This window comes from Mrakia frigida (assembly GCF_051309035.1).
Source record: "Mrakia frigida strain ATCC 22029 unplaced genomic scaffold BDY24scaffold_26, whole genome shotgun sequence".
Classification (NCBI taxonomy): domain Eukaryota; kingdom Fungi; phylum Basidiomycota; class Tremellomycetes; order Cystofilobasidiales; family Mrakiaceae; genus Mrakia; species Mrakia frigida.
This window is the reverse complement of record NW_027481255.1, coordinates 249,100-269,254: the sequence shown is the minus strand read 5'-3', so window position 1 is coordinate 269,254 and position 20,155 is coordinate 249,100. Positions and strand designations below refer to the sequence as shown.

The 20,155-nt window shown below is 53.8% G+C and overlaps 6 protein-coding genes across 6 annotated transcripts; 4 read left to right on the top strand and 2 right to left on the bottom strand.

Moving 5' to 3' along the window:
* Positions 1–751: 751 nt before the first annotated feature.
* On the top strand, positions 752–2,736 carry BDY24DRAFT_396554 (uncharacterized protein). The gene is made up of 6 exons (XM_076641456.1): positions 752–924; positions 1,005–1,108; positions 1,181–1,276; positions 1,366–1,481; positions 1,555–2,006; positions 2,112–2,736. Exons 1-6 carry the CDS (start codon positions 826–828, stop codon positions 2,403–2,405), a joined length of 1,161 nt encoding a protein of 386 aa, XP_076494537.1. The 5' UTR covers positions 752–825; the 3' UTR covers positions 2,406–2,736.
* A 269-nt stretch (positions 2,737–3,005) lies between these two features.
* Positions 3,006–4,020, top strand: BDY24DRAFT_417165 (uncharacterized protein; the record flags this gene model as incomplete). Its single annotated transcript, XM_076643678.1, has 4 exons — positions 3,006–3,082; positions 3,161–3,167; positions 3,244–3,501; positions 3,598–4,020. The coding sequence occupies 4 exons, from the start codon at positions 3,006–3,008 to the stop codon at positions 4,018–4,020; spliced, it is 765 nt and encodes a 254-aa protein (XP_076494536.1).
* A 128-nt stretch (positions 4,021–4,148) lies between these two features.
* Positions 4,149–7,411, bottom strand: NPL4 (nuclear protein localization protein 4). Its single transcript, XM_076637760.1, has 10 exons — positions 7,216–7,411; positions 6,997–7,124; positions 6,737–6,909; positions 6,503–6,609; positions 5,869–6,413; positions 5,462–5,788; positions 5,290–5,365; positions 4,953–5,192; positions 4,709–4,841; positions 4,149–4,603 (listed from the first exon to the last, which is right to left on the bottom strand). The coding sequence occupies exons 1-10, from the start codon at positions 7,309–7,311 to the stop codon at positions 4,389–4,391; spliced, it is 2,040 nt and encodes a 679-aa protein (XP_076494535.1). The 5' UTR covers positions 7,312–7,411; the 3' UTR covers positions 4,149–4,388.
* Positions 7,412–7,610: 199 nt separating this feature from the next.
* Positions 7,611–8,970, bottom strand: BDY24DRAFT_396544 (uncharacterized protein). Its single transcript, XM_076641455.1, has 6 exons — positions 8,857–8,970; positions 8,694–8,756; positions 8,480–8,566; positions 8,227–8,386; positions 7,973–8,027; positions 7,611–7,895 (listed from the first exon to the last, which is right to left on the bottom strand). Exons 1-6 carry the CDS (start codon positions 8,944–8,946, stop codon positions 7,766–7,768), a joined length of 585 nt encoding a protein of 194 aa, XP_076494534.1. The 5' UTR covers positions 8,947–8,970; the 3' UTR covers positions 7,611–7,765.
* Positions 8,971–9,578: 608 nt separating this feature from the next.
* Positions 9,579–11,265, top strand: BDY24DRAFT_137038 (uncharacterized protein). The gene is made up of 2 exons (XM_076636053.1): positions 9,579–9,836; positions 9,950–11,265. The coding sequence occupies exons 1-2, from the start codon at positions 9,657–9,659 to the stop codon at positions 11,201–11,203; spliced, it is 1,434 nt and encodes a 477-aa protein (XP_076494533.1). The 5' UTR covers positions 9,579–9,656; the 3' UTR covers positions 11,204–11,265.
* Positions 11,266–13,569: 2,304 nt separating this feature from the next.
* On the top strand, positions 13,570–18,434 carry BDY24DRAFT_435933 (major facilitator superfamily domain-containing protein; the record flags this gene model as incomplete). Its single annotated transcript, XM_076644200.1, has 18 exons — positions 13,570–13,916; positions 14,066–14,203; positions 14,371–14,628; positions 14,965–15,037; positions 15,813–15,907; positions 16,226–16,296; positions 16,385–16,406; positions 16,464–16,504; positions 16,632–16,650; positions 16,708–16,735; positions 16,817–16,902; positions 16,984–17,060; positions 17,133–17,308; positions 17,375–17,702; positions 17,784–17,824; positions 17,892–17,966; positions 18,069–18,279; positions 18,363–18,434. The coding sequence occupies 18 exons, from the start codon at positions 13,570–13,572 to the stop codon at positions 18,410–18,412; spliced, it is 2,136 nt and encodes a 711-aa protein (XP_076494532.1). The 3' UTR covers positions 18,413–18,434.
* Between the last annotated feature and the right edge of the window lie 1,721 nt (positions 18,435–20,155).

The window sequence follows — 20,155 nt, the reverse complement described above, 5'->3', positions numbered from 1 at the left end:
GGAGGTTGAGAGGATTGGAGAAGGGGAAGATCCATGAGGGTCACCTCGAGGTGAGCTGTTCCTTCTCCAAAAGACTCATATCGGCGAGAAGAAAAGCTGACCTTGCTTCCTTTACAGGCCTTCCTTCGACGAGTAAAGCTCAAACCTCAGCAGAAGATCTCCTCGTCCTCGCCGTCGTCTGAACAGGTCGCTCTCCCAGTCTCCCCTCCCCCTCCCAGATCTATTTCGTCAACCGAGAATCAGCCTAAAGGAGTTGGAGAAGGAGGCGTACCCATCTTCAAGACGACCAGAGCTTCTCAGAGGATGGCGTTGTTCGTCCTTTGGCCGAAAACGGGAGGCAATCTTGATCAAAGCTCGTTGTGAGTTCATTCGCTTTCGTTTCGTTCGAGCTCAGCTTCTCCTGTTCCTTCGATGTCTCGGATCTCGGAGCCCACCCTTTGTGTTTTGTTTCTTATTCTACTTCGGGACTGACTCTCCTCGCTTCTTCGGTTCGTGTTCGTTCTTCTTTCGTTCGTTCCAGCCTCCTCCAATCTTTCCTCGCGTCTCCCTCCTCCCACGTCGTCGACCTCGTCCTACTCGTTCGAGGAACCGACACGGAGTGTGCTTCTCATCGACGGTGGATATCGGATCAGGAGCGGAAGATCGAGGAGGTTGGGAAGCATACAAGTACAGCGACGACGGTCTGTTTGTCCGAAGCAAAGTGTACGTCCTCCTTCGACTCTCTTCGAAACGACCTCGCCTCCACCAAGTCCTCGGTCGACGGTTGACGCATTTGGCTGATCTTTCCTCTCCTTTTATGCGACGGGATTTGGAACAGACCTCGAGATGCACAGGGACTTCCTTTGCGAGAAGTGGGGGTGCTCGATGGACAACGAGAAGAGGATGCTGGATCATTTGGTTGAGAACTCGAAGGATGGAGATGTTGTGAGTTCCTTTCAATTTCTCTCCAGACTCTACCTTCCTTCGGAAGCATCTCGCTGATCGTCGCATGGTTGCTTTGGCAGTTCGAGGATCGATTCCGTTTCCTTCGAGGGCTCGTGTTCGATCGTTTCGTCGACAACAAGATCAAGTGGTTTGGATGGGCTGGACATGAGGTTTTGCTAGGAAGGTGAGTCTAGATCAGGGACATCTCGGTGAGACGAAAAAGCTGAGCTGACCTTTCCTCGTTCTGACTTTTTAGCGTTTACCGTCAATTCCCTTGGGACATAGCTCCGAACTTCGACGTCGTCGTTCCTGCCGTCGTGGCTGTTTCCCAGGACACTCCTGTTGCTTTATCGTCGGTGTCCCTCTTCCCTCGTGCGCAACAGCGTAGCCTCAGATGGCGTCGCTCGAGCTCGAACTGACTCTTGAACGACGCGTTCGCAGACCTCACCTCGGCTTCTTCCAACATCGACCTTCGACCGAAGCTCGTCTTCTCGATCTACCAGGATTGCGAAGTGTGGACGACTTCCTGAACCCTCCTCGTGAACAGACCTTCGACGGTAAGTCTGTAACCTCGGTTCGATTCAGAGTCCTCGACTTCCACTCACTCCCCTTTTGTTTTCGATTCCGCAGACCTCTCCACCTCCCTGCTCTCTTCCCCAAAGACCACCTTCCTCGCCTTCGAAGCCCATCTCTCTCCCATCGCCATCCCTCCCACCGTCGCTCGAGTCATCGCTCAAAGCTCAGTCTTCACGATCTTCCTCCCTCCCGTCACCTCTTCAAGATCCCCAATCCCTCTCCTCAATCAATCCCACCGGAAACGGTTCATCTCCCTCCTCAACGCTCTTCGGACTCCAGTCCATCTTCGAGGAACCTTCTCTCCTATAGGAACAACCTCTTCCGTCCCTGCAGGAGGACTGGGAACGTTCGATCAGCTCTCTTCGTCGAGCAGAGGACTTTGGACGGAAAAGGAGAGCATCTTCAGGTTAGAGAGCGGCGGGAAGATGTTCAAGCGAGAGGAGCCGAGAAGCTGGGCAGAAGAACACGAGGAGATGATCTTGGAGTGGGGTTTCGATCTGGCTCCCGTGAGTTGAGCCTTTTGTTCGTCGTCGTTGGGACGCGTCTCTTCTCCAGTCTTACCCCCTTCGCTCGCTGACCTTCCTCGTCCTTCTCTTTCGGCCGTCCGACAGAACCACAAGACGACCCCTTTCTACCCACCTCCATATCCTCCTCGTCGACTCGAGAAATCCCACGCCCTCGCCTTCCTCCCCTCCGATTCCGAGACTCCTCCCAACTCTCATCAATCCTTCGGCATCAAGTATGAGATCTGGGATCCTGAGACTCCTGCGATCAGGGAAGCCGCTCATGATGGAGAGTGGTGGGATGGGCAGCATTGGATCCAGCATGCTCAGAAGCCCAAGAAAAGGATGGTCGGAGTGGTGAAGAGGGATGCTGACGCGTCGAACGAGTTGACGTCGTCTTGATCTTTCTTGTTCGGACTTTTATCTTTCTTTCGTTCCCTGTTAGGCTTCTCTTCTTGGCTCCACACACCTTACTGTATCTCTCTGTAGCTTCGTCTCCTCTGCTTCTCCTCCTGCTTTGATCTCTGCCCTTCGTTCACTTCGTTCCGACACTTTCAGCTAGATACACATCGACCTTCCTTTAGACTCTCGCTCTCGTCTTGCTTTGCCTCACCACATCCACCCCTCCCCTGACACGCTCCTTCACGATCTATCCCTCTCTTTTGCTTCTTCCCTCCCCTCGTAGATTCTTCGTTGGCTTCGTTTCGTTCTCCCTCCTCGATTTGTTTTCAACCTCTGGACTTTTGTCTCCCGTTCGCTCGATTCGTTTCGGTTTGCTTCCTGTAATCTTGATAGCTCTGCTTTGTTCGTCTCCTATGCTCTTCTGCTCTCCTTCTCCAAGGGGAGGTCCGAAGCGACGACGAGAACGAGAAACGACGGTTCGACGCGTCGGCGTTTCTTCTCTGAAAGACTCAAAACTCACAGACGCCGAAGATAAGCCCTCGTTTGAGGGACGAGATAAAGAGGAGAGAGCCAAGAACCTTCATCACGTTCTACTTCCCTATGCGAACCCCAAACGTCGCCCTCGACGAAACATCAAACCGGTCCGCCGGGTTGGCTCAAAACCTGCTGAAATCGATGTTCCCTCAACTTCCACCCTCTCTTTTCAGCTCTTCAGCTTCTCTACATCTTCCCTTCCACTCTCTTTTCCTGTACAGACCCGTCGTGAGTCCTTACATCCCTCCGCCCTCCCTCGCGTCGGACTTCGATGCTCACTCCACTTTTTTTCCCATTTCCACAGATGAGCTCCGCTATCTCTTCCCCAACGATCCTCGCCTCCTTCCTCTCCACCCCTTCGTCAAACCCAAGCCGAAACACCATCATCGCAGTCCTCAGCGTCGTCTTGGGGATCCTCCTCTGCCTCGGCGCCGTCTTCTTCCTTTTCCTCAGATGGAGGCATCGAACGAACAGCCAGGCTAGCGAGGTGAAGGGAAGGTTCTGGGGTCCTTCTCGAGAGGAAAGAAGGACGGAGTTAGGAGTCGTTGAAGCTGTCGGGTCGGTAAGTCCCTTCCCTTCCTCTCCTTTCTCCGTCGTCTTATTTTGACGGATCTCGTGAGAAACTTGAGCTCATCATGGCTTCCTTTTGGTTCGAAAGACACCTTCCCTCGTAGGCCACGATCCTTTCCGACCACCTTCCACTCCTCCTCGAGCTTTCACATCGTCCTCTCCTCCTGCGACTCCTCCCGCTTCTCCTTCTCGACCACTTCCTCTTCCCGCCTCCTCAACCAAAGACGCGTCGTCCGAGTCAACCCACCCTCGATCCCCTTCCTCCCTCTCGAACATCTCGAACTCAACGTCTTTCCTTCTCGGGACAAGACCAGTCTCGATCGGGAATCGTTTCGAGGACGCGGTGCCCAAACCAGCAGCCGTCGTCGTCGCGTCGTCGTTCAATCCGTTCGAAGAGCCTCGAGAGAGGATCGTTCTCCCTCCTCTTCCTGGACTGGACGTTACTCCTCCTTCGTCTTGGGGGAGACATGTAGGGAAGAAGGTTGGGTTGAAAGGGACGGGAAGAGGTTGAGTGGAGGGAGTTGATGGACGCGTCGTTTTTTTTGCTTGCTTGCCTTTTTGTAGATGGACTCTCTCCCCGTTCCTTCATCTTAGACTGCTTCGAGATTCTTTGTACCCTCTGTAATCTACTCTCATGTTGCCCCACCTCTTCTAGATCAGTTCCAGTCGTTGTCTCGTTACGTTCTCGTCTCCGTCTTTTTTCTTTCCGGCGTCCGCTCCTCTCCTTTTCAACATCTCGAATAGATGATGTCCCCTCCACCCCAGCACTGCGCAACGAAAACAAACCTCAACTAAGCAAAAAAGGTCATAAACTCAAGAACCTAATTGCAAAAGCAAACGAAGAACAACCAACGACGCGTCCTCCCTCCCTCCCCAACCTTACCCATCCAAAGGCAGCCCACAAACATCGCAATCCCCTCCATGATCGTTCTCGAACGTACAATGAGGACAATTCCTGACCCCACCTCCTCCACCCCCTCCTCCTCCTCCTCCAGGCGGCACGTCGTCGTCGGGGAAGTTGGCGAAATCAAAGTCGTCGGCGTCCATGGGATCCTGGTTCGAGTTCGAGTTGGAGGGACGGGAGGAGGATTGGACTGAGGAAAGGAAGGGAGGAAGAAGAGGTGTGAGTGAGTGAGTGGAGAAGGAGGAAAGGAGGAAAAGAAGTAGGAAAAGAAAGAGAGAGAGAGAGGGACACGAACCTTCAGCAGCAGCCTTGACGATACTCATCAGCGTCAACCACCCCGGCGTCTTGGTCAACGCAGCTAGAGCTTCGATATCCCCTTCGACCTTGGAGTGAGCCGTCGCGACTCGAGCGAGGAGGTTCATTTCGTCCTGTTGAAACGAAAACGAAACAACCCAAACACCAAACAACCAAAAAACGAGTCAGAAAACCAACCAAACCAACCCCACCTCTCTCCTCCCCTCTCGCATTCTCGAACTCACGTCCTCCAACCCCCCTTCCTTCTGCAGATACGCGAGCATATGCCAATCGCCCGCCCACCTCTCGACCTGCTTGATCTTCTCCTCCTCTCCTCCCTCCTGGGAGTAGGTCCCGTCGCCGACGATGGGGACGAGGGAGGAGACGATCTTTCCCATGGTTTGAGGTTCGGAGGGACGGGATTCGATAGGGAAGGAGGACGTTGGGAAGAGGGGGGTGGGGGTGACGGGGAAACCGTGGGTGATCTGGGTTGGATGAGATAAGAGAAGGAGGGTGGGTGAGAAGGTGGGGAGGAGGTGAGGGGAAGGAAGAGAGGGAGAGGAGGGAGAGAGAGGGACGAACGTTGACGAGGAGGTACTCGACGGGGAAGCACGGTTTCGCTGACTGCTTGACTTGGAGCTTGTACTCGTTCTTGAACCTGTAGAAACGAAAGAAAAGGATCATCAGCTTCCGTCTCTCTCCCATCGAACCAACGAACGCAAAGAAACGAAACGAAACGGTTCGAAAAACTCACGTGAAAAACACATCGGGGATGTACCTCCCAGCCGCCTCCTTCTTGACCCTCACCGTCCCAGGATCCACACTCGCCTCGATCATATCCGCCGCTACCATCGCCACAGCCTGCTCCGAAGCCTGGAAGGCCAGGATCTCAACACCTCCGTCCTTGTCTCCCGTCAGAACGCACGTCACGAATCTCGATCCGAACTCCCCTGTGGGCGACGAACGAGTAGGGAGGGGATGGTCGAGTTGGAGTTGAGCGGAGAAGAGGAGTTCGAGGGAGGAGAGGTAGTAGGATTGAGGGTGGCGTTTGTAGAGCGTTTTGGTGATGTCTTCGGGAGAGCTGGAACGACGCGTGTGAAGAAGGAGAGGTCAGTCTCTCTTCGTTCAAGAAAAAACTGATGCGAGAACGAGCCCACTCACGCAGTCAAATCCGTATAAACCATCCCAACGACCTGCAACCCCTTCGCACACCACCCAGCCAACTTCTTGACCCTCTCCTCCTCCTCCCAAGGCATCCTCACCGTCACCCCATCCACCTCCCCTTCCTGCTCCGGCTCATGAACCGCCTCCACCACCGCCTTCACTCCCATCGGTACTCCTTCGTACTTCTCCCACCTCCCGATCAAGAAACCGAACCTCTGGCTCCCGGTCTTCCTCCATCCCTGCAGGAACGCGTCGATCAACTTGGGCGAGGCGAACTCGACGTGGTCGACCATTCGGAACTCCTGGGACTGGAGCGTGATCGCTGAGGGTTGACATTTCGAGCAGATCCCTGCTGGCCAAGCGGGGTGGGAGGAGGAGGGACAAGGCGTGAGGACGTTGAACGAGAGCGGCGTGAGAGGAGGGAGGAGGGAGGAGGAGGTCGACGTTTGGGAGGCCGAGAGGGACCCGGTGAGTTTGCGGACGTAGGAGGGGAAGGAGAGGTGTTTGATCTTGTTTTCAGAGTGGTAGGTTGAGTCGTAGGGCTGGGAAGAATAAATAGAGAATGGTGATGGTGTGAGCTTCGAAGAAGAGCGAGAGGAAGGAGAGGGAGCGAGAGAGAGGAAGGACGTACCTCGAGAGGCATACAGTAATCGCACATTCCCTTGTCCCCATGTCTACAGAGCTTGGTATCTCGCTCTCGAGGAATCATTCCAGTTTGAGTCCTGTAGTACTTGTCGACTGTGAAAAAAGGATCGAAAGGAAAGAAGGGAGGAGGGAAGAGAGCGAGAGATGTCAGCTTGACCGTTTCCTTCTCTCTCTCCCTCTCCCTCTCCCTCGTTCAACGAGCCACTCCCATCGAACGTACCTTCCTCCTCCACCACCGAGACGAGATCAATCTTCTTCCCCTTCGGTACGGTCGAGGTCGAGGTAGAAGCGTCGTTGTTGGCGGTGGAAGAAGAGGAAGCAGCAGCTGGGAAGGAGGTTGAAGGAGGAGGAGCTTGTTCGTTCTTGAAGTCGATAAAGAGAAGCTCTCCGTTCCTAACGAAGATTGTAGTGGTATGGGAACTCGGTCAGTACATACTTCCAAGCTTGAGAGAAGACGAGAAAGGAATCCCTAGTACTGACTTGAACCCCATATCACCAACGGTCCTTCCCTCCAACGCCTCGAGAGGGATCTTCTCCCCCTTCGACCCAGGAGAGTTCGAGATCGTCACACTTGAAGAATCGATACCTTCGCCGAGAGTAGACAGAATCTTGTATGCACAGAAACATAAAACGAGCGAGTCAGTGAGGAAGGAAGGAAGGAAGGGAGGAAGGGAGGAAGGAGGGAAAGGTCGAGCTCACCTGTTGAGCGAGCTCGTTTCCTCCCGTCGTAAGGGAGACTTGAATACGAGTGTTTCCGTCCTTGGAGCGGAGACGGATGGTCAGAGGGGAGGACATGCTGCAGGGGAAGAGAAAGAAAGGGAAGGGAAGGGAGGGGAGGAGGGAGATGGTGGTGGATGGAAGGGAGATCGAGGGAGGCGGTTTCGGTGGAGGCAAGGGGACGAACGTCAGCGCCAGCCCATTTCGTCGTCGTTGAGCGCATTTTATATTCTCTTGCTCGATTTTCACGTGTAGGTAGACTCAAGGAACGAGGAAGCCTTTTCAGAGGTTACAGTGGATTTTGACAGCGAGAGAGTATAGTACAGCGACGAGTCAGCGATCTGTCGAACGCGTCGCTCTCTTTCTCTTTCTCCTCGTCGAAAAAAAGGCAGAACGTATATCGATATAGTAGTCATGAAACGAGAAAGCGAAAGCAACGAAAACAATAAAGAAAAACTAGATTAAACCCCTTCCTTTCTTCTGGTCCAAGCTCTCCTCGAATTCGAGAGCGCGTCTACATATCCTCTGCTCTCTACTTCTGAGCAGCAGGAGGCGCCCCGGCAGGAGGAGCGTAATGCGTTCCGTTAGCCCTCAGACTCTCCTCGTGCTGCTGCTGTTCGCGCTGCTCGGAGGTGAGCTCGCCAGGAGGGGGACCGGAGGGACTGTGAACGAACGACGAACGAGACGAGAGAAAGGTCAGTTTGGGAGGGGAAGGAGGAAAAGAGCAGGGAGGACGTACGGAGAGAACTTGGTTCCGTTTCCAGAGTAGGAAGGAGGAGGAGCTTGGAGGTCGTCTGTAGGAGACCGCGGAAAAACAAAGACGAAGACGAAGAGAGCGGGTTGCCAAGGTGGGAGGGAGGAGAGGACGAGGGGAGGGAGGACGGAAGCGGTCAGCTCCCAGAACTTGATTGATTTTGACTCGATATCGATGTCAAGGAAAGAACATCCTGATCCTCTGCAGGATCGAGGTTGTAAGAGAGATGAGGAACTCACCGTTGTGGTTGTTCGATCTGAAGAAGTTGGAGAACCCTCCCTGAGCTTGACCTTGGTTAGTCTCCTGCTGTTGCTGTTGAGGCTGTTGCTGCTGGTAATTCTGTTGATAGTTGGAGTTTCCATACTGAGGGTTTCCAGCTTGACCCATCTCGGCTTGTTGCTGTAGGAGAGAGAAAAGAAGCAGGAAAGGTCAGCGAAAGAGAAGACGGAAGAGGGGCGAGAGTTGAGTTTGGTTTCAGCACAAAGGACGAACCTGTTGAGCGTAGACGAGGTTGGCACGGTTGTTTCTACGACGTCGTCCGAAGAGACAGAGGGTCATGAGAAGAATGAAGACGACGGCCTGGAGGCGGTGCAGCAAGCGAAGGAGGGAGGAAGAAGAGGTGGAGGAGAGGAGGAGGAGCAGGAGCAGAGGTCAGCCTTCGTTCCTTCCCAGATCGCCATCCAACCCTAAAAGAGAGGATACGAACAGCAGCGATTCCGATACCAATTCGAGCAGGGTTGGCGAGACCATTACAGTAGTAGCGTCGGCCCTGTAAAGAAAAGGAAGGAGGGAAGGAAGGGAGAGGAGGAAACGTCAGAAATCGATGTTCGTCCACCTCGATCGGGAACGATTTCGCTTCAGAGACGTACAAAGTTGTTGTAGCAGATCCGAGCCGTCACTGAGCTGGACTGGGAGAGAACGAGAGCGAGAGGGAGCAAGATGGAAGTAGTGGAAAGCATTTTGGTGGTGGTTTTGGTTGGAGGTCGAAACAGAAAAGCAGAGCAGAAAGGAAAAACGTCCAAGCCCTTTCCTTCCGGGCTGCCGTCTCTCGATGTCCCTCGTCATCGTGTTCTCTGATGAGCTATTTTTTTGCCCCCAAGACCAAACAGGACTTTTTGGGCTGTCCTCTAAGGCGCTAGAAGCAGTGGACAAGGACCCCCGACGAGTTATGACGGGAAAATCGGAGGGAGGAAGGGAGGGGAGAGGAGAGAGGGAGGGAGGGAAAGGACGCGTCGAGGGAGTCACCTTCGCCTTCGACTCCTCCCCAGTCCTCCCAGTAAACAAGACTAGGAAAGAGAAGGCAGGTAAATCTGCTGAGGTGATAGAGTACAGCTTCAGATCGAACAGAGAACGAAGGAGCGGAGAAAACCTGCTCTCTTCGACTCGTCATGTCTTCTCCTGGACTTTTTTTTTTTTTGTTCGAGAGGAAGAGGAGATCGAAACCTCAGATGGCAGCGATATCGAGAGGGGAACGAGGGTAGAGACGATCCCTCAGTATCAAGTTTTTGTTGTCTGAGAAAAACTTCTCGCTAGTGAATCGACCCAAAGGAGGAAGAGAGTGCGTCGAAACTTTCGAGCTCACCTTTCCTCTCCTTCCTTCTCCCCTCCGCTCAACTTCCAACCCAACCGACTCTTCTTCTTCTCACACATCTTTTCCTCCCCTCGCAGGATGATCTTCCCTCCAACTCGGCTTCATCTCGTCCGAGGCTCGTCGTCTCTCTGGAGTTCAATCGGAGGAGGAGGAGGAGGAGGAGGAGTTGTTCGTCCGATGAGCTCGAGCTCAACTTCTCTCTTCTCTCCTAGTGGAATCAAGAGCTCGTTGGAGGATGAAATTGCTAGACTGAGTAAAGTGAGTTCCGTTGAAGGTTTGATCTCACTCCATTTTCGTTTCGCAGTAGAATCCGAGAAGGAAAGGGAAGCGAGCTGACCTCGAGCTTCTTCCTTCTCTCCCGTTCTCTTTAGCCTCGACTCTACCAAGCTCCTCCGCCTTTCAACCCCAACAGCCGCAAGAACACAATCTCTTCTAACGGTGGGCCAAATCAACGCTCCAACCAACCTCCTCGAGGAGGGTTCAACAGCCCAAACCGTCCTCCTCCTTCTCCTTCGTTCAACTCCTCTTCGTCCTCAACCTCTCGACCCCCCTTCCCTCGTTCGACACCCTCCTCCTCGCCTCAGTTCGGGTCTCCAAAGCCCTCCTTCGGGTTCAGATCTTCAACGAACGACGGACCATCACCGCCATCGAGACCTTCAACGTCTTTCTACTCTCCTTCACCCTCTTACCCTCCTCCCTCTCCCGCTCGACTGTCCCAACCGTCCCAACCTTCGAAAACATCGTACGGATTCTTTGAATCACCTTCATCATCCTATCAACTCCCACCACCAACACTAACGCCATCCCCAATGCACCACTTCGTCAAGCCCTCCTCGCGGCCGTCTTTCGGGTTCAACTCAACTTCAACCTCAACTCCCCTTCCCTCTCCCTCTCCCACTCCGTCGCCTCCATCGGTCGAATCTTCACCAGCTCTACCAGCAACACCAGCAGAAACAGCCCAACGAGTCTACGTCTCTCGAACAGAACGAGCAGCGTCTCTCAGGAAATTCAGGTCGCCTCCTCCTCCTCCTCCCGCTCCCGCTCCTTCAACACGCGTCGACGGTCCCTCCGCAGCCCTCCCTTCCTCCACCTCACCACCATCCTCCCAGCTCTTCCTCTCCCCAACCACCACCACCACCACCCGTCCTCTCTCCTCTCCTCGCCCTCCTCCCTCGGACTCCTCTCCCGAATCCCCATCCGCTCCTCTCCCCCGCTCCCGCCCTCGTTCCTCCCAACCCATCTTCAACCCCCTCCTCCGCACCAAATCCTACACGCCTCCTTCCAACCCGAACAAACGACCGAAACCCCCTCCGCTCATCCACCCCAACTCGCCCATCCTCCGAGAAGCCCGTCTCCGAGACCGTTACGGCGGCTCCGCGACGTCTGCTCTCGCGAACGAGAAGAGTTCACAGGGAGCTTCTGCGAGGAGGTTTTGGAAGTTTGAGTTGGAGAGGAGGGAGGAGAGGTTGAAGGAACGGGGGATCAAGAGGAAGGCGAGGGAGAAGGTCGAGAAGAGGGAGAGGTTGTTGGTCGAGAGGAAGGAGAAGAGGCTGAGGAGGAATGAGGAGTGGGTGAAGGAGAGGTATGGGGGACCGAGGAAGGTGGAGGAGGTGAAGGTGGTGTAGGGTTGGGGAGGAGGGTGAATCGGTGGTTTCGAGGGTGAAGGAGTGTCGTGGGAAAAGAAAAGGAGGAGGACAGAGGTCGTCGGATCGATGTTGCGTCCTTCTTTGCCTGCCACTCTCTTCTTTTCAGCTCTCTATCTCCGCAAGTCCTCCTGCCGCGGAAACATGAAGCGTAGTTGTTGTTTGCGTGGGGAGAGGGAGAGAAGGACGGAGAGAAAGGAAGAAGAGGAGTTGACGCGTCCGTCGAGAGGGAGCAGTTTCTCTTTTGACTACTGTTCGCATGTTTCGCTGCTTCTGGAGGCTAGGTATAGTGGAAACTCCGGAGCTGAAATGCTGGAGAGAATACGAGATATCTGAGATGAGGAGGAGAAGAGGGAAGATGCTTGCGATCTGGCGAGACGCGTCGAGTTGGAACTAGACTATCAAGCTCGGATCATCTTTTTTCGACCTCATGGCGACAACTCAGGAACTCCGAGTTAAATCTGCCAAACATCTGCCGGGCTTTTGTGTCTCTTCATCTGCTCGAATCGGTCCAAAAGACGACGAGAAAGAGTGAAGCGTCGTTCGTACGTTCGTTCAGCGTCTCTCTCTCCCACCTGAGTCGCGAGATGCCTGCTTCTACGGAGCGCAGTTTCCGTTGACAGTCAAACTCTCATCTTTGATGCTCAGTGGGATCTGTTGGGGCTATACTACGGCAGAGGAACGAGCACGAGCACCGACGCGTCTCGCCCTTCCCCTCTCATCGGCAGTCGTCACCCTTTATTTTCCCTTTCATCTTCAAGAGAAGTACCGAAGCAATTTGAACCCCCCTCAACCTCCTCACACGGTTCAGCACCCTCCCTCACGCTTGTTTCAAAGGCAAGCATCGAGAAGCTTCACTGCGGTCTCTCGACTCGTCGACGATGGTTTGGAGAAGACAGACAAAACTTGCTCAACTCACCCTTCTCGGCGGAGTTGCTCAAATCGATCGGAGCTCAAGCGGAGTTGAGCTCGGATTAAAGGAAGGTTGTTTGAGGAACCGAAGGGAGGAAAGGAAAGGAAAGAAGAGAGGGAGGTCAACAAAAGAAGCAAACGCGCAAACACGTTCTCTCTCGAGACACGTCCTTCTGAAGTCTTCGTTCCCCTCTTGCTTCCGATGAGAGGCAAGGTTGAGACGCTATCCTGTTTGTTGTGCTGTCGCATGAGGGAAGAGGGGACGAGGCACGTTTCAGAACTCCGACCTTCTTTCTTGGACAGGCAGAGGAGAAGCCGCAGCGAGGAGAAAAGGAGAAGATCTAGAGGGGGAGAGGGGAGAGGGAAGAAGAGAGGAGAGGGGAGCCTGAGCCGAAAAGCTCTCTTTTTTGGACTCCAACGTCCAACATAGCAGCTGCTTTTCTATCGCAGACCTTTCCGCCTTCGACTCTTCAGCAAAACTTTTCTCTTCATAGCAAAGTCCAAAGCTCACTTTGCCGTCGTCGGTGAGTCTTCCCTCCTTCCCTCCCCCCCCCGCGCGGCTTGGTTCGCTTCCCTCCCAAAGCCTACTTTTCTTCTCCACGCTGTTTCTTGCTCTTGCTTTCAATCGAGAAACCTGATGCAGACCTTCCCTTCCCTTCCCTCATGTTTCACTACTAGTTTTCTCACCAGAAGGTTTCGGAGACATTGTGCTCTTATCGATCGTCCTCGATCCGTTTGTCGGCAGGCTTTAATACGAAGGGGAGAGAGACAAGGGAGGGCCAATTTGATTCCCTGGACTCGCTGAGACTCATCCGAGCGTGAGTTCCGGGGTTAGGATTCTCTTCCCTAAAGGCTAAAATTCCGAGGGGAACAGCGTGAGGCAGTTTTCTCTCTTCGATCAACGTCCAACTGACTCCTTCCTCCCTTTTTCTTTCCCTCGACACCTCCCTCCCTCCCCTCCTCGTTTCAAGGATATCCTCGTTCCTAGATTCAAAACCTACCAGCCTCGACTGATCTACCAACTCCCCCGTTGGATTTCATTCAACTACTCGGAACATTCTTTCCCCCCCCTTCGCTCTTCCCTTCTTCCCTCCCTCCCTCCCCCCCTTCGGTCGGCAACCCCTCCTCTCTCCTCTCGATCCCTCCTCTACCACCCCCTCTCGACACTCTTACCGAGACAACCCTCTTCAGAATCGTCTGTTCGCCTCAAACCTTCACCCTCTCGACTTCTTCGTCGTCAAAGGAAACCATCCCAAACGACCGCCACTCGACTCAGCCCTCGATTCAGCCCTCCTCCCACCACTCGCTTCCTCAGCACCTTCCTCTCGCTCCCCGTCCTCCAAAACACTCTCGATCGACACCTACTTCGATCCCTCAGATCCCCAAACCCTTTCCTCTACTTTTCCTCCCTCTGATCCTCCTCGAAAACTCATCGAATGTCGAGAGACCCACTCAGCCCTCCCTCCCCTTCCTCCTCTCGACGACCCCATCCTCGTTCTCAAGATCCGGAAGCTCCTCCTCCTCCTACAGAGACTTCCTCGATGGACGTGGAAGAAGTAGAAGGAGGTAATGGGCTGCAGACGGCAAGGGAACTTCGCTCGAACGGGAATGGAAGTGGAGGGAGTTCTGGCTCGGGAGGGAGGCGCTCTGATTTGGAAGGAGGAAGGCGAAGTGGCGGGAGTGGAGACAGTGGAAGAAGTGCCGATGCTGTGGAGGTGGAAACGAATCGAGGAGCTAGTGTTGGGTCGAGTGGGACGAGGTCGAGTACGAGTTCAGTCGACAGGTGAGTCGAGTCGTTCTTCTTCTTCTACGCGTCTTCCCTTTGTCTCGGCTCAATTGCGAGCTGCAATTAGATCGTCTCTCGAGCGATTGAGACCTTCTCTTAGCTCTACTGACCCTCCCGGCGTCTTCTTCGATACTTTTGTCTTCCAGACGCTACACTCTCTCGGTCGTTCAGCAACCTCTTCGTTCGGCTGAGTTCGGATCCAACGTTCTCTCGCGTCTACCTCTGAACCCTCCCCTCATTGTCAAGCTGGAGGTCCACGATACAGAAGGGATTGAAGTCAACGTGTTAGTATAATCTCCTGGCTCTGTTCAAGGAAGGCTCGTTCTCGACGGAGCTGACCTTCCGCCCGTCCTCTCTTTCCTTTCCCTTCGCCTTGTCTTCGTCCCTCGGTCTCCCCTCCCGATCCATTCTCTCCTCGATCTTCACCTTCGACCCGTCGGATCAACAACAGCGAGCCATCCTTGCCCTTCCTCTTCTCCCATCTCTCTCTCCTCCCTCCCGCCGCGTCCGAAGACGCGACGCCGGTCGACCTCCTCGTCGACCCAGCAACCGGATCTCCCGTTCGGATGCTTTACGGAACTCTCGTCTCATCTCCTCACCAACTCACTCTCTCCCCATCTACTGGAGGAACCTACTTCGTCTTCCCCGACGTCAGCGTGAGAGTTCGAGGACGTTATCGACTGGGAGTAGGACTCATGAGGATTGCTGGGTGAGTCGAGTCTTTCCCTTTTTTCTTCCTTCTTTTCCTCCTACCTCCACGTAGCTTGTACAATAGTGTAGAAACGCTTCAACCGTTGGCCTCCCTCGGCTTTCGACACGAACTAGACGAGCTGACGCTGGTCCTCTTTTTTCGTCGAGGAGTAGACCTCCTGGAGACCCGAACAATCCACCAGACCATCAGACTCTCGCTTCCATAGCTACGGATGAGTTCGAGATCACCGCACTCAGCGAGTATACCGCCCCAGGTTCGTTTGCTCTTCGTGACCGTTCGACGCGTCCTGAATCGAACTGAGCCTGACGCCGATGCCCCTCCCTCTTTTCTTAGGACTTACCGATATGACGAGGAGTCTTTCCTCCCAGGGAGTGCAAATGTTTGTGCCTCGGTCGTAGCTTCTTCGGTACGTCTTGGAGAGACTGTCGACGAGGTCGTTTTCGAACGGTTTGAACTGACGCGTCGCACTCTTCTCTTCTCAGTCCTCGCTTTCTCGTTCTTCCTTTCATCTTCCTCCTGCTCGAGTAACACTAGTAACCTTATGTTGTGTTTCCTTGTTATTTCCCCCTCTGCTGTATCTCGTGCAAACATCTTGTTCGCCTCCCTCGCAACCCCCCTTCGTTTTCGCTCTCTTTTTTTTTCGATTGCTGTTCCGCACATGCTCCTTTCAGCCCGCTCGCAAAACTATCTTAGTCTTGATACTGTTCCTCGCTCGGTCCCAGTCCTCGTTGTGCTCCCATAGAAACCTCCTTCTCGTCCTTTGCTCCCCTTGTTGGCCTCGCTTCGTCTTTGCTCCGTCTCCCATTTTTTTTCAGCCCTGCGTCTTCGATTATAGCTCTATCCCCTACTTACTCTTACCTACTTCTCCATCTAGTGATTTTGTCCGACTTCCTCCCTTATCGAGAAACATCGGCGAGAAATCAATCGAGATTGAGCTCAGCTTTCCGTAGGAGAAGGCCGACAGGCCCAAAAGCAGGTTTGACCTCCAACTATCACTGCTCTCGTTCCTTCTCGACCTTTCAACTTAACGCCCTTCTCTTCTCCACGCTCTTAACGACCCCTTGGTAAGTTCTCGTTTCGCTGGAGAAATCTCTCCTCTTCTATCAACGACCAAACTGACCGTGAGCTCTTTCTGCTCCTTCCTTCTCCCTCTCCCCCATCGTTTCCTCTCCTTCCAACAGATGAAGTTCGGGTTAAGCTATCAACCTCATGGAGCCACTCCTTTGCCATGGAAGCAGATTCTGGTCCTGTGCGGGGTGCGACTCGCTGAACCTATGTGAGTCCGTTTTCCTTTCAAGAGGGAGGAATCGGCGACGTCGAGGTCTGCGTTGCTTCGGAGAATTCTTCCTCGGGCTCTGCTTAAGTCCCTTCAGCCTGCTCTTCATCAGACGATGCTGTAATCAAGAATCAGGAGACGGGGACTACTTTGAGGAAGGAACGAGGAAGGTGGGGGAGATGGGAGCGTCGACGAGTCATCGCGGTCGTCGTTCCTTCGCTCCCTCTCCCATATTTCCAGCCTCTCTGAGATATATCAACGGACGAAGACTCACTTCAGATGACGGCTGACCTTCGCTCTCATACTTTTTGCCAACAGAAACTACTCGCTGATCTTTCCCTTCATCAACGAGATGATCGTGGAGGAAACGGGAGTGAGGGTCGAAGATGGTACGTAGCACCTTCTCCTTGTTGTCGGCTGGACCTAGAAGGAACAGAGGTCCCTTGAGAGTCGTGCTGATGTTCATCCTTGCTCCAGTCGGATTCTACAGCGGTCTAGTGTGAGTTTGACGTCGAACGGCGAGTTCTTCGTCTCCTGACTCTTCCCTCTCTTACAGCGAAGGTATCTTTGCACTCGTCCAGTTTTCTGTAGTCTACAGTGAGTTGAGATTACCAAGGCATCCTGGTCCGCTAGCCTCGAAACGAGCTAGATAATCGTTGCTGCCTCGACCTCCGACTTCCGATCTGACGCGTCGCTGACCTCTTCTCTCTCGTTTTGCACACAGGTTGGGGATCGCTTTCCGAGTGAGCTATGATCCTCCTTCGTTATCTCGTGATATACAGCTGACGCTCTACTTTCAGTCGTTGGGGTCGCCGTCCAATCATTCTCGTTCGTTCGCCTCCTGCAAACCGTCTCCCCGCGCTCGAATTACCCTCTGACGCGTTGTACCCTCTCCCTTCTTTCTCGTAGATGGGCCTTCTCGGGGTAGCCTTCTCTGGAACTTCTTTTGGCCTCTGCAAGAGCTTCTGGATGATGTGCTTGACTCGTTCCTTGAAGTCAGTCGCGTCGTTCATTTTCGATCTTCTGCGCCTTGCGTTGTACTGACCTCTCATGCCTTCTTCTCTTCCTTTGAACAGCGGTCTGTTATGTGGAAACGTGGTGGCTGTCAAGGCGAGCTTGGGAGAGATCACGGACGAGACGAATCAGGGAGTCGGTGAGTCGTGTTCTTGCTCTCGATCTGGACCGTAATTCTTCCATAGCTCATTCATTCTTCCTTCTCGATCAGCCTTCCCCGTATACGGTCTTACTTGGGTCATCGGAACCGTTATAGGATCGACCATAGGCGGGTATCTCTCTCACCCAGCTGAACGAATCCCTTCGCTTTTCGGAGAGTCGATTTTCCTGAAGGAATACCCATTTTTCCTCCCTTGCGGTCTCTCGGGTTGCATCTCTATATGTGGAGTACGTACAATTCCATTCAAACGAGTGAGGACAACGCTGACTCAATCCCTTTGGACGCGTGAACAGTGGATCTTCGCCTTCGTCTTTTTGGAAGAGACGCTCGAGAAGACGTCCACCACCCCTCCGCCTTCCTACTCGTCGTCGATGGCCGAAGACTACGAATCCCTCGAGCTGCTCCCCTCGCCAGCGAGCCCTCGTTCCTCCTCCTCGCAAACCAACCTCCCTCCTCCTCATCGTCGCAGCTCTTCAAGCATCTCGGTCGGCGGAGGAAGACGCGTCGAAGAGGAGTGGACGTTTGTTGGGCTTTTGAAGCTTCCTCTTGTAAGGAGGGTCGTTCTGAGTACCTTTCTCATGAGCATGATAGCTGGGAGCTTCGGAGCAGTCAATCTTCTCGGTGAGTTCCTCGACGCGTCGCACTGGTCAGCATCGCCTCGATTTCGACGGAACTGATCTTCCTCTTCTCCCTTTTATTCAGTGTTCTATAGTCCAGTCGCTGAGGGTGGACTAGGCATGTCGGTCAGGTCAAAAACATCTCGTTTCTCGGAGTCAAGCTCTCGTTGACTCAATCTTCGTCTCCCGTCAGGCCTCTCAAACCGGAACGTCGCTCGCTCTCAACGGCATCTGGACCCTGCTTTCTCAAATCGCTTTCCTACCTCCTGTACGTTCATGATATCCTTGATATGTATCTCTTCGTTCGGTCATCGTCTTCGACGCGTTCAGTCGCTCTCTCTGACCTCGGTCATCTTTCCTTCCTCTTAAGCTCCAAGTTGCCTTCGGGATCGCCACTCTCTACCACTATCTCAACGCTGGTTGGATCATCGTCTTCTTCCTCCTTCCTTTCCTCAACTATCTCGCTCACATCACAGGCTCGACGGATAGCAGTCAACCTGGAGGAGGACTGAGTTTCTGGGTCTGGCTCGCCGTAGCGATCACGCTCATGTTCTCGACGATCTGCAACATGGCTGGATCAAGTGAGTTGTCTCCTCTTTCTTCAAATAACCGAATATCTCCTTCGCTGACTTCGTTTTCTCGCCGCGTCGTTTGATCTGCTCAGTCGCGATGAGTGAGCTCAAGCTCCCGTCCCTGAGTCTTCGTTTCAGCTGATTGTGCCTCTTCTTGGCCTCAGTTCTCATCAACACTGCCACGCCTTCGAAATCAGCTCTCGGGAAGCTGAACGGGATCACTCAGATGGCGGTTCGTCTGGGATTGATTTCCCTCCTCGACGCGTTCTTTCTCTTTGTGCTTACCCACGCCCCCTTCGTTGTTGCTTCTTCCGTAGGGCTCGTTGGCACGCTCTCTTGGACCGGCCTTCGTCTCTTCTCTGTTTGCTCTTTCTCAATCGACCTCGGAAGATGGGAAGAAGCCGATGGGCGGCCACTTGTGGTGGCTCTCCATGGTTGCCTTGTCGATTCTCTCGGGGGTTGTTGGATTCCTGGTGAAGGAAGGGAACGGAGCGAAGAAGAAGCTCGAGGTAATTTTTGAGGAGGATGAGGAACTGGTCAATCGGTTGGACGAAGAGGAGGGTGGTGGGACTGCTAGAGCCGGAGGAGCGTTGGGAGCGTGGCGAGGAGAAGAGGCGTCGGGGAGGGAGAGGAAAGAGGATGGAAGGGAAAGCGGTGGGAAGCATGACTAGTCTCACCTCCACATAGATTACGATCTTACTTACAGATTTCACGACCACTTTCGTTTCTTTTCGGAAAGCTGGGGTACCTGGAGCGCATCACGACCGAACATCGTTCTCGTTTCCCGTCGCGTCGTCCTCCCCTCCCCTCCTCTTCTACTGGGACACCTCCTGAACAGCAAATGCTACGTATCCTTCCTTCTCTCTCATCTTGTTCTAGGTCCACCCAAAGACAAACCTCTCAGTTTCCTTCTCGAGCGTCGGCAAAAGAGGAAAGAGAGAGGAAACGGAACGGACCTTGTCGTCCTCGCTCAATCCTGGGTGATTCGCGAGGAACCATTCCAACGCCGCTTGCGCTGATCCAGGCTCAGTCGATGCTCCGTATCTACTGACCAAGGTCGAAGCGAGGGAGTTGTAAGCTGAAGAGTCGGCGGTGTCGTTGAGGAACTGGCGATGAAGAGTTCAGCACCGTTGTTTTTCAGTTGCTGAGAAGCGAGAGAGAAGCATATGGACGTACTGCCGAGCAAGTTGGGGACCCAGGGACGGCTTGAGTGTCTTGATCTGACATGAATGAATCTGAAGGGAGAGATGCGGTGGTGATGGTTTGAGGGAAGAAAGCGAGAGAGGGAGGGGTTTCGGAGAAAGGGAACGCAAGGACCCCCTTGGACGGCTTTTTCGGAAGGACCACAGGCTAAGTTGAGCTGCCGAGAAGATTCGGCTTTGAGTCCGGACCGACCTAAAAGTTCTTGGAGTACGTGCACAGACGCGCGAGAAAAAGGGAAAACAGGACGCGTCGCTTGCGATTCGATAAGACGCGAGGCGGAGCTTCCTTCGGGCATCTGTCTCTACGAAAAAGAAGGTGATCAGAGACAGATACCGCTGAAAGAAGCAGAGGAGTTTCTGGTTGGGCGGTACTGCTTCGGAAAAAGTGGAGGGAGAGCAGAGCTGCAGAGATGTCTTCCTCGACACGCACCGTCGCTGACTTTCGAGAAGCGAGGGTCAGCGCCGTTGAAGGAGGCTGAAGAAACAGCTCGAGCTCAGATCTCTAAGATGATCTGTTTGCAGAGCCAGATGATTGACGAAGTTAACGCTGGAGGAACGAAAAAAACGAGAGTTCGCAACGTGTTGCCGATTTTTCCTCCCTCTCGACTCCTAGCTGAACCTCAAGAAGAGACAGCGCCGATACTCGAGATGAGTAAATCAGAGCCTACCGACGGGAAAGGTCA